The 12,583-nt window shown below is 45.1% G+C and overlaps 1 protein-coding gene across 1 annotated transcript in view; it reads left to right on the top strand.

Moving 5' to 3' along the window:
* The window catches only part of MTCL1 (microtubule crosslinking factor 1), a 103,277-nt gene extending 96,608 nt beyond the window's left edge, over window positions 1–6,669 (top strand). The window contains exon 16 of the mRNA XM_032181120.1: window positions 6,283–6,669. Coding sequence (XP_032037011.1) covers window positions 6,283–6,492 — 210 coding nt within the window. The 3' untranslated portion in view covers window positions 6,493–6,669. The remainder of the gene's footprint in view (window positions 1–6,282) is intronic.
* Window positions 6,670–12,583: the final 5,914 nt, after the last annotated feature.

Genomic DNA, 12,583 nt, shown 5'->3' with positions numbered 1-12,583 from the left:
GTCTCTTTTATGCTGGATGGAAAGGTAGGCTCTTTCTCCTACACAAGAGTGGGTGATGGCAAGTTTGTGTGAAAATTAGTCACTACAATAAATACCCTGAACCTAAGCTTCAGGGCCTTCAGCATACCTTTTCTGGATGTACCTGAGTAAGTTTGGCTGTGGTTTGCAAATGTGATTAAATGGCATGAAATTTGGTATTGACTGTTGGTGCCTCACAAAAAAAAAAAAAAAAAAAAAAAAAAAAAAGATAATCAGCTAGCCTAAGCACTATCCTACTACCCAATTTAGTGCTTAAGAACTCTTTATTGATATTTTGCTGCACTGTCAAAAGTGTAATGGTCATCATCTGTCTCAGCAGGTGTGCCCAGGCACCAGGGGTCAGATCTTCATTTACAGTAACGTGCTACAGCAAGCAACCATAAACGGGTTGTAACGGTGGACAAAAGCTCTTCCAGTTACCAGTGTCTAAGCCTGTTTCTGGTGAACCTCTGTGCCTGAGAGAGCGTTGCCCTGAGAAGGCCTGGAGAAGCCGAGTTACTCCCAGCACTTACCGGTGCCTGCTGTCCTGGCACAGCACAGAAATGGCATGCAGCCTGCTGGTCGGTGGTGTTCCCCAGGGCCGGGGCAGGAGACCCCCAGCCCCTCAGCCCCGTGCTGTCCATTTAGCATCCTGGTGTTGCAGGGGGTCCCAGCCACCAGGCAGCTGCTCCTCCTTGACCCCCATGTGCCCCAGACATGCTGCCTCAGTTTGCAACTACCATTCTTGCCTCATAGCCTCAAGGGAATGTAGAAAACCCATTTCCTTCGTCAACATTTGTGTTGAAGGATTTGTGGGAACCTGAGCACTGAGGCTTTTGTTCTGCAGTTTGCCTTGCGCTAGCAGCTTGTTTGCAATGGGCATGATCTGTTCCTCTTTTGTAGGTGCTGTTGAGAGGACACAATCATTTTTTGCCTAACAGAGCATCCAAAGCTGAGGATATATTCCCTATAAGCTGTTTAAACAGATGTAAATAAGGGAGTTTGCACATATAAAAAAGAAACCACATGCACATGATAAAAAACAGTGAATGAAAGAGGGTTTTGTGCACAAACCTCAGAATGAATTAAAGTGGAAAGCAGCCTCATTTGCTTCACTCTGTCTAGCCATCTCTGTATTTTGTCCTTAGTTTGCAATACCGGGCCTGTACTACCATTCTGTATTAGAAAGTATATGTCGGACTCTTACGGGTTCAACTCAGCTTTGCCTTCAAGGCACCACTGAAAATTCTTGATTTCCTCCTGCATCTTTTAAACGTCTCAGCAGATTTCAAGTATGAGTAAATGGATGTCATCCCACACCTTCATAAATTGCTGCTGGCAAAATTGAGCTGGCGACAGTACCCGAGTTTGATGCATGGAGAGATCTACGTCAATGCTGTTTAGTAAAAACTCATTGACCATCAGCCCGGCAGAAAATTGCCTCTCTTCATGAATTCTCAGCATCTTTTGCCTAATTTTTTGAGTTCCAAGCCTCAGAGCTAAGACTAGCTCTTCCCTGTAGCTCTTGCCCAGTTGTTAAGGCTGCTGTCTAGATGCACAGGTGCATTGAGAAGGAAATTGGTGGGCAACATTTGCATGATGGGCTTTGCTTTTCTTATGTGAGCTCTACAAGATGTTCTTAATGAAATGTGGGTTCGCTGTTGAAAACAAAGCCACAAATATATTTAGACTCTGCAAATGCCTTGGGTTACTTATGAATTATCCTGGCCGCACAAATTACAATTTTCCAAAATTGCACTTAGCACATTTTGTACAAAGCAAGGCACAGCAGAACAACAAATGATGATCTAGCAGGAGGCAAGGCTGAGCTTGGGGCAGTGTCAATGTCAGCACTGCCCTTGCCACCCTCCTGCAGATCCCTGCTCTTGCTTCCCCATCACCTGTTTGCTTCTGGCCAAGACAAGTGACCTTCTTACCACGGAACGCCTTCTTTTATTTTCTGCAGGCATAGCATGGTATATTAATGACTTTTAAACTTGTGTGGAGCACCTGTTGGTGGCTTTTCTTTAATTTGAGCTTCTGGATGCTTTAGTTACGCAATTTACTTTTATATTACTGCTGCCATATGAAATCTAGTTCATATATATATTTATATATTCACGTACATATGTATGTGTGCGTGTGAGTGTATATGCATACATAGTAGTAATAACTCTGTATTTTCTAACTTGCCCAGAGCTGCTTACAAGTAAATTCATATCCACCCAACGCAGCCTAGAAGTCTCTTATTCTGCTGATGCACTAAACCACTATCTTACTTGCATATCATGGGATTTACAAATATTACCATTGAAAAATGCAGATTAACTTTACCTAACTAGCAATGTAAAAGCAGTGTGAGTGCTCTTCTCTAACTAGCAAGGATGTCAATCCCAGAGGTTACACAATTGTCCTGGACAGAGGGCTCAGCCCCACTTCTGAAGACAGCGCTGCCAGAGGACCACCCTCACGGACCCGTGCAGAGGGCAGCTGCAGCGTCCTCTGCTCCTCAGGGCAGAGCAGTGGCCGCACATTTGCAGCTGAACCATTCGGGGTTGGAGGGGGAATGTTGCAAGGAAGGGAAGGGGATGCCAGGAGTAAAGGGCTTTTGCTGTGGTTTGAGTCTCCCTGCCAGAGTCACTGTTAAGTAGGAAGAAGAAAGAGGGGTGAGGCAAAGAGTTTTCATGAAACCTTCAGGTGGGCTTCTGAGAGATATAAATATCAGTGTGTTTTTTTCTTGTTAGAGATTTCCTAAGCAGAACTTATCTCTTGAAGTCAAATGAAGGGGAAAAAAATAAAAATAAAAAAATGTTTTTTTCCTCTTTCACAGTAACGTTGTTTTTCCACAGCCTTAATCATGGTTGGCAAAGGATAACGGATGTCTTTCTCTGCTGAATAGAAATGTTTGGATTGTTTAATGCTATGTCCTTCTGAGACTGTGCTAGGATTGTGAAGGGTTGGTTTGTTTGCTTCCTTCCTTTCTGAATCTTCTGCTGCTGGTGGCTTATCTTTTATTATTAGTTTCCCTCTGATACAGCGGTAACATGATCTGAATGGGTAGTAACATCTGGAGACTTCTTCCTTGCTGGCATGAAATCTTCACTTAAAAAAAAAAAAAAAAGATTAAAACAGTTCTTTCCAACCTACTTGCTTTCTTTCTCTTTTCTGTCTGTTCTGTCCAGAACCAAACTGTCTTATTAACTGCCCCCTGGGGACTCTAACCCTGCCTGCCTCACTGCTGTAAGTCCTTTCTACCTTGTTTCCAGAGCTTTCCGAAAGCGGTCACTTCGAACGCGTGGGTTAATGAAGGGAAATAAAATGACCACAGCTCCATGCATCCCCAGGTAGCCCGTTGTATGCGATGGTCAGGAAGCGCTCAGGGTAGGAGCCCAACCTGTTCCCTCATGGGCTGTGAGCACGCGTGGTCTCTGGAGAGGTCACACAACTCAAAATGTGTGTGGTTGGGTTTTTCATTAAACTTTTTTTTTAAAAAAAAAAAAAAAAGCAAAATTCAAGAACACGTAATTATCCCAAAATGTAACAGAAACAATATATTTTGGATCTTTGCACGCTACTGTGCAGGGCTTCTGGCTGCCCCAGGCTGTTTTCCCTCATGCCTACTCCATAGCAGAGGCTGGAGAGGGCTGGGGAAGGGGCTCGAGCACCAGCCTGTGGCTGATGGTCACGTTTCACCATAAAGCTGCTCTCAGCCCCACTGTGGCTAGAGCCAGCTGTCTGGGGCTGCTGCAGTGGAAGGAGGGAGCTGTGACCATGCACTCAGCCTCAGAGCCAGAAAACAGCCTGGTTTGTGTATCTATTAATACAGGCATAGCCACAGTGGCTGGCAGCCTGGCCTAGGAAGCAGCTAGAGACTAAAGCTGAAACCTCCTTTCCCACATCCAGGCTAAAAAGTGCTGCCTCTCCACCCAGCCCCCAGGCAGCCATCACAGTAAATTACCCACAGGATGTCGGTTTTTCCAAACATTTCTAGCTATGGCAGCCGCATATGGTAAGGGAGGACATTTGGGATTTCAGAAACCATTCCCGACAGTTTGCTTTTAATGGCTTGCTCTCCTTAACACGCTCTGAGAAAGCTGACATCCACAGATGGGTAACCCGCTCAGCGTCCAACACAGTGCCCTACGAGGCTGGGCTGCCGGTCCCTTCTCTGCCCTGGCAAACAAAGCACTGATAAGACTGGGACGATCTTAGTCCTGCCTTTCTGGACAAGCTGGCCAACGTCTGTGGTCCTGCCCCATCCCTGGAAGTGCTCAAGGCCAGGCTGGATGGGCCTTTGGGCAGCCTGGTCTGGTGGGAGGTGTCCCTGCCCATGGCAGGGGGGCTGGAGCAAGGCAATCCCTAAGGTCCCTTCCAACCCAAACCATTCTGTGATTCAGTGCTGTAGAGACTCTTTTCAACTGGAAGTTAGCAGTGCAAATGAATTTTATCGCAGTGCTGACTCCCATGTACTCCTGTTAAACTAGGGTGAGGCAGCCAGAAGTGAGCAGCCCTATAAAGATACCACTTTAAGCTGCTGCTCAGAAAGGCAAAGCCCACAAATCACACAGCCTCCCCTCACCATGCTGTGCTGCCTGTAAGTATTGCTGTCCGTATGGATTTCCCTGAACAAATCTTGAGTGGCAGCTTTCACAGCCCGTATGTCCCCCAGGCACGGCGGGATCAGGTGAAGTGAGGACACGGAGTCGATCTGCTCGTTAGCACCGATTTGTGTTTCGGGGGTCAAGGGCTCACAGCGAGGGGCCGGGGCGGGGGCGAGGCTGCACAGAGGCACACATGTAGGCCCCAAAGCTTCCACCCAGCTTCTGCGCCCACCCACAAGGGCAGATGAGCCCTGGTGGTGCTCTGTCCTGGTGGAGGGCAGCTGCTGAGCACCAGCTGGTTGCCCACTGCCTGAAGGCTCCGAGGTCTCGCCCTTCACGGAGGCTTCTTCACCTCTGGTGCTCTCTCCAAAGCACACACGCCTGCACAAGCTCCGTTTCCAGTACCACTGCTCTGGTCTTTCTGTCATGTAACATCCCAGTCCAACCGAGACGTTCAGCGGCATGTCACCGTGTTTGTTCACTGCCCACCATCATATCATGTTACCTAACCCAATATTCCCCATTCCCTTTCTCCGTCTGAAACTCCGCACTGACTGTGTTGCTTCCTACTGTGTTGTTTTACTGCTCCCTTTGTTTCCCGTTGGTTTACCATGCCAGAGCTTGTCCTGTGCATTGTATCGCTTATGATCTCTTTCTCCATTTATCACCAGCTTGTGTTCTGATTTTGAGAAAGGTTTTTACTTAACTCTCCAGGGACTGCTCATTGTATGCAGTTCTCTAGGTTGACAAACTCCTCTGATTTGCTTTTATAAACTCTGAAGTGTGCAGAGAAATCCAGAATTTTTGCTTTGGCAGTACAAGACAGACTTGCTCCCCCAGTCATTTGTCTTGATATAGTGAGCATACAGAGCGAGGCAGGAAGTCTAGCTGTGCGATGAGCAAAGTCCATAAATACTAGAAGCAATTATCAACCTAGTGCCAGGGTGAAAAATCGCAAGTGCAGATGGTTTCTGGTAGCACAGGCAGGCTACCAAGCCCGAGCAGTGGAAAATCAGTAGAGAAATAAAAGTTCAGTTTTCCTCCATTTTGGTGAATGCCATCTTTAATACACATTGTCGCTGATTCCTGTAATTCAAGCAAAAGCAGCTAGAAGTAAGGAGTGATGTTCCAGAAGTTGAAATCTGGAGGTAAAAATGAAATCTGAATCTTTAATCCAGCTGAAGGTCATAACTAGTGCTGTAGTCATTATTTTTCTGCTAACGAGACTTTCCTGAAAGTCAGTCTGCACTCTGAAGCAGATGAAAGGAGCCAGTGGTTGATCTTGACCTCTCTTGCAAATGCCTGGCCAGCACTTAAATCAATGCAGTGAATAGTGGATTTCCCTGAATTATCATGCAAATGTATTTTTTCAGCTCTTCTCTTTCTAGCACAAGGAGAGTTAGCAAATGGAAGTTTGTCAGCTGCTTCAGCTCATCCCAGACCTCTTCCTTTCATTCTCTCCTTGTCTGTTCCATAAATCATGGACATACATGCAGGTGTCCGGAGCCCACACACAGAAAGAGGTTCACTGCTTGCTTTTGTACTGTAATGAGACAAATGCTTAGCTTTAGCTTGATTTTTTTTTTATTTTTTAATTATTTGCTCAGCCAGACGGCCTCTAATACAAGTCACTAACCTCTGTTTTGCTCTCTTGGCTGCCAAGGAACTGCCTTGTTCTGCACTAGCCCCGTCCCTCGAACCCTGCTTCTCCCGGCCAGAGAGACCAGCGAACCGGCGCCCACCGTCCCGATGGGCTTCACATTCCCCTACTGCCTCACAGTCGCAGTCAACCGGAGACCTGACTTCCTCGGAAGAGAGCGGAGGCAAGGAGCCGCCAGCAGAGACCCCGGGCCAGGGAGGCCCGCCAGCATGAACGGCCATGGGCCAAAGGCACCCCGAGCGGCCTTCGCCCGGCGGCCCAAAGGGGAGGTCCCGTTGTGGAGGTCAAAGAATGTTCTCAAACGCAGCTGCTGAATGTCCGACCTGTGAAACAGAGGTGTTTCTGGAATGAAACAGTTAATGTGCCTGTAATAACTTAATTTTTTCTTTTTTTTTTTTTTTTTTCATAGCTGAGAAAACTATTTTTGTCTCCATCTTTTCTACACACAGTATATTAACAAAAAAAAAAAAAAAAGGTAAAAATGATATAAAGTTAAGATTTAAAATAAAATGTAAATTAAGTTTTAAGGGAATTTGAATACGTGCTCGCGCTCTCTCCAAATACTGACTGCCTTTCGGTTATATTTGCACTGTTACATTTTTGATTTCGGTTTGGGGTTCTGGGGGTCGTTTTTGGTTTTGTTTTTGTTTTTCATGTAAAACTAGGGTCTTAAGTTAATTTTATTCTATTTTAATGTCAGTGTTTATCAGTTTTTAAACGTAAGGTTCTTAAAGATGCTTCAACTGTCTGAAGCAATACCTTTTAAGTAGTGAAGAAAGCCATTAAGCTAGTTCACTAGAGTTGTGTTAACTGAGATGGAGGGGAATAGAGGTAAACACAAGGAAAAGTGTAAAAAAAAAAAAAAAAAAAGTGAGAAAAAAAAAAAAAAAAGAAAGCCTCAGAAAGTCTTACAGAGTTAGCTGTAAAATACACCTACGATACTTGACTTGCATGCCTCTGGGTCCTCGCACTTTAGTGCATGTACATACTGCTACTGTACTTCTACCATCACATAAATGTGAGTCAACCTGTTCCACTGTAATATTGTTGTGAATTTACCTGTACTGTACTTTTATTGTTGGTATTCTTGCATTGACTATACAAAACGAGTTTTTAAATTATTGTTAGCAGTTCAACTGGCTATGTACAGCGTTTACTGAAATCTTTTGTTTTGGGGAAAACCCTTGAGAACTCTGGGCATACTGACTTGTAACTGGTCTTGTTTAAGAGTCTGTTGGAGACCATGTGAAGTGGAAATAAAACCCTCAGTATTTACAAACTGCCTGAGTGCTTAATGATGCTTATTTCTGATGGTACTTCCCAGGCTCATGTAGCTGGGGAATGAAGCCCTCAAACTCTGCCTGTATTCATAAGGGAAAAAAGAATGCTTCTTTATAGGCAAAGCCAAATGTTGGGCTGTGCTCCACAGGCTTGTGTAAGTACTGGAGCAGGCCATGGGAGGTTCTTTTAATTTCCTCACTGAATTCTGCAACACAGCCTGCTCACACAGAGAGCAGATCTTACCTTTTCAGTCCCTCTGAGGAGGTATGTTTTGTTGTTTTCAGTTGTTTGTGTGAATGAGAAAAAGCAAGCTAAACATGATGTCAAAAATATGAAATACCCAGTCTTAATCCAGGCTTATGTCTCATCCGCATCGTGCACAGAGACCAATAAGACCAAGGGCCTGCATAAAACTGGTGGCTAACATTGAGAACTGAATGCAGCTGAGAATTTGTGCCCTCCGAAGGTGTGGACGCCTCCCGATCTGTTTTGCCTGGTACCATCTGTCTGGCCACACGCTTTCTCTGGGAGCCCCAGAAATGCTCTGAGTTGTTATCCCACGGCTGAAGTGGCTCTTCCCGCTTGATTTCCCTTGTTGAGGCTTTCTTCGGCTCATTTATTTAAGAGCACCATCTGGGATCCCTAGAAGCCTTCCTGGTTAGCTCTGTTGAGCGATAAGTCCCTCGCATCCTGTCCCGCTGCCTTGTGGCTGGCTTTCTAGGAACCGTAATCCAGCTGCTGGATGAGAACAAACTCCCTAGCTCTTGGGTCAGCTCCCAAATAGCAGCTGGTTGAGGTCTTATTTCTCCCACATCAGTTAGGACATTAAGTGGCTATTAAGCCAATGTTGAGATGTCCACCACAGGGTCATCATTATGAAAAATGCCCCTTACCAAGACAAGCAGTGACTGAAAAGTCCTATTGTCTAATGGCCCTGGTGCCCCAGCCAAAACAAGCAGTGTCCAGTGCTGCTCTTGAGCAGCAGTGGTCATATCACCTGCTAATTCCCTTCACAGAGGTCTCAAAGCCTCACTGTTAGCATTTTTAATTAGCATTAGGTTGACCCTTCCCCAGGTATGGACCTTAAAATCGTACGTGGAAGTCACCCTACTTATTTTTCCAATGTTTGAAAATCTTCTAGCTGCAACACTTTGCTGAAATGATGCCAAAGTTTCAGCTTGGGAGGGGAAGGAGAAGCATGCACAAGAACTGTTTTAGAAGGTCAAAGAAGAGTCGCAATGGTTATTAAAGAAGGCTTAAGCCACAAATGAAAGATGGTTGTTTGTTTTTTTTCGAAATCTTAATTACTGGGAGCAGCTTTGAAGACAGAGGGGGAGGGCTTACTGCTTCCTTAAAAGCTGTTTCTCCTAGATGAAGCGAGTTAAAGTTGCAAATGAAGGAGCAGTGCTAGTCACCAGCCAGTAGAATTGTTGTTCTGCTTCTTGACAGCTGTAATTTTTTTTAATGATGTAGAAGAAAATTCAGGTGGCTGATTTGTAGCTTTGATACCAGGAAATGGCATTTGCCTTTCAAATCGAGAATACCCCAGCCTGGAGAATTAGCTGCTGGCCATCCCGAAATAGGAAGGGATATGAGGATAAGCAGCTGCCTGTGGCCTGACAGGTAAACTGCTTATGAAAGAGCAGGGATTGCTGAAGCAAGAGCTCGACAGCACATAGCAGGGAGGAGGTTTAGCACAAATAGAAATTCTGTGGATGATCTTAAAAAGAATCACATTAATTAAACATAAGTTCCTTTCTAGTCTAATTAGCAAAAACAGCGACATCAAAAATATCACATGTTTCTACTGGCTCTTTGGAAACACCAGGGCTTTTATCTTCTGCTGTTGCAGCTGGTGGGGTTGGGGGACTTTTTCCCCCTCCCATTACTCCATCGCATTCCATAATTACTAACATAAATCATAAAATAAATAATGGGCCTATAGTCCATCTGAGGTTATTTTAAAAGCTTCTGAGATAAAATAGAAAGCCTTTTCAGAAGGTCTGTGGCTCACTCAGTGTCTGTGGGGTAGCTGAATTATTACCTCATGAATAATCAGGGCAGGAGAAGCCTTGAAGATTGCCACACAAATTAGTTTAAGGGGATGTGAATGCCTCTGCCATAGCTTCGCCTGATGAGGCTGAAAGAGATATAGCTGGATTTCACCCAGGGGTTTGTGGCGCCGGAGCTGATGGCCTTGGGATATCACCTGGTCCTGCAACACAACTGGGGACCTGGAGAGGACTGCGATCCACAGCATCCCTCCCAGGCCAGCTGGCATCTGGGGGAGCTGTACCTTGGGCTTGGACCATCCTTCCCCATCACCCTTTCCCTCTGCGCGGAGGAACCCCCTTGCGCACAGGGTACCCCAAGGCATGCGTCTTCCCCCTTCCTTGAGTATCTGGAGCCATCGAGATCCCTCATGCTCTCTTTGGAGGCACCAGCATCTCTTGTTTGCTCCCTGTTCGCCTGTTTTGACTTCCTTTGATGTAAATCACTGCAACCTGCCAGAGTACTATTAAGCCGCTGAGTACATATAATTTTCATATGAAATGACAGCTAATGTCTTCAGTCTCCACATAGCCCAGCCTGCTTTCTGCAGAGGCTTAATGGCTTTGAGCAAAGTCTGCTTCCCGTCCCTGTTTATCATCTTCTTATCCATCTTGCAGGAGGATGAGACACACTGCCTTCAGGTCAGAGTGAGAGAGAGATTACTGCCCTGCTATAGATGTCTCTAGAATTAAAAATATCACCATATGTGGCTCAGGATGGCTTTTTTTTTTTTTTTTTCTGTTTTTCTGGTGTACAAATACCTTCTGGAGGCTCCAGCCAATATTAGCATCCCAGGAGAAACTGGTGAGAGAAATTCTGAGAGTGCTGGGTAGGGCTGGGGCTGCACAGACCTGAAGCACCTCCTCAGAGCCCCCTGGTCTGCAGCCATCAGCTGTAGGTTGGAGCTGCAGGAGGTCAAGGGGTGGGTGGCAGAAATGCCCCCCGGCGCTCAGCTGGACAAAGGCCACCTGCGTCCCCAAGCTGGTGTTGGGGTGACAGGCTGAGATCTGAGGAGATAAGGTCACGGAAAATAAATAAATAAAACCCAGTGTTCTCAGCAGCTGCAGGCATATGGATATCTGGATGAGAAGAAAAAATGCAGTTTGGGTACTGAGTTTTATATGTCTCTTGGTGGCAGTAAGTCTGGTTGAGCAGCGTAAGCGGATACTGCACTGAAAGGGAAAAGTGCTGCTAGGCTACGCAATGTGAATCCTATTAAATGCCAACAACAGTAAATTTTGGTTTGTCTTGTTAAATCTTTTGATTTATTTATTTTTTAATACCTTAATTGGATGTTTTAATCCCTACAATAAGACTTTAGATTAGGTATACACAGAAACTGCCATGGACCCTGGTACTCTCCCCATCCTCCTCCTGCCTCTCTCCCCTGCTGTGATCCCTCTGCATCAGGCTGCAGAAGAGAGAGGCAAGGGCACGTGGACAGGCTCATCCCAAAGGCATTGCTCAGCGGGCACATCTTCCTGATGGGTTTGGTTGGAAACAAAGTGGCTCCAAAATACCAGATCCTGCAGTAATAGGCAGCAGGGCACAATTCTGGGTTGCTGAAAAAGTTGCCACTGGTGTTACAGAGGAGAGGAGTCATCCACATTGGTTACTCCATATATTATATATATCCATATATTATATACATCCATATATTTTGGCTACCGAGAATTGTAATGCTATTCTCAGTAATGCTATGGCAATGCTTAGGCAATTAAGAACATAATTCTCATTGATTTCCTTCTCGTGTAAGAGTCTTAGGTAACTTAGACACATGGGGAGCTTTCATCACAAGCCTCTGCCTATGGATCCAGACTGTGTGCCTTTAAAATAGGGCCGTCATTCCTGACTTTGTCTTAGAGAAGTCATGTTTTGTGTTGTTCTTTGCTAGATTTTCTGCACATTGTATTAGTAGGACAGGAGAAAAAAAAATCTACTTTGCATATATGAATGAGAGGAAGAACAATGAAGGCCATGATTTTGTCACAGCTATTTCCATGACAAAACCAAAGACTTTTGAGAGGGTATTTTCTTAGTACAATGTCACCATGGTTTGTCATGGAAATCACTTCTTAGGCAAAATCAAAGCCCTGGCTTCACAAATTATCTGCGTTCCCTTCAATCTGTGATGCCTCTGACAACACCACAGCTTCACTCCTTGCACATAAAATGCAAGTTGAATTTGTCATGTTGTACAGGCATTTAAAATGTTTTACAAATAGGAATGGATGAGTAGTCATAAAAAAAAAAAAATAAAAAAAATAAAAATAAAAGGTGTTTTTTATAAGGTGGTAGTATAATGAGGTAGCTGGGAAGAAAACATCAATAACAAGTCAGAAACAATAGAATTAACTCCTGGAAACCAGCATCTGACCCAGTATTTATCTTTATTGGTAAATAACAGGCCTGATGCTGCTTTCCCTGAGAACAGGCCTGGAAACATGCCTTGGCAGAAGCAAACCTTGAGTTATGCTGTGGTATGGGAGGCCTCACAAGGTTATAGACCTCATCTGCCTATGACACTGATAGCGTCTCCCAGAATCAGCCCCTTTCACTGGCAGGAAAACCCAAAGCAGTTGGAGCTTGTTCTCTACTGCGTTTGTCAAACAAGCCCTCCAGTTGTCAGACTGACCCGCCAAGCAGTGACGTCCTGAAGAGCAGAGTGATGCCCAATGGAGGGGGGATGGTGGGACACCATTTCCCCAATTATACAACCTTTGGCACATCAAGAACAGAAGCAGAATTATTTCTTCAGCACCTGCAGCTTTATAGTATAACATGTCGACATTAATCATCTCCCCCTGTCCGTGGGTTACTTTTACTCAGCAAATAATTAGTGCATCCTCCCAGCACAGAGCTAAATAATTTAGTAGCAACATTGCCCTGCTTAGCAGAATCTGTCTGAGCTCCTGGTCGGAAGGGCTCTGGGATAAGTGATTAGCAGCCTCATAACTCACGTTAATCCTTC

Source organism: Aythya fuligula, chromosome 2, assembly GCF_009819795.1.
Source record: "Aythya fuligula isolate bAytFul2 chromosome 2, bAytFul2.pri, whole genome shotgun sequence".
NCBI classification, from domain to species: Eukaryota; Metazoa; Chordata; class Aves; order Anseriformes; family Anatidae; genus Aythya; species Aythya fuligula.
This window is presented reverse-complemented; position numbering and strand designations above follow the sequence as displayed.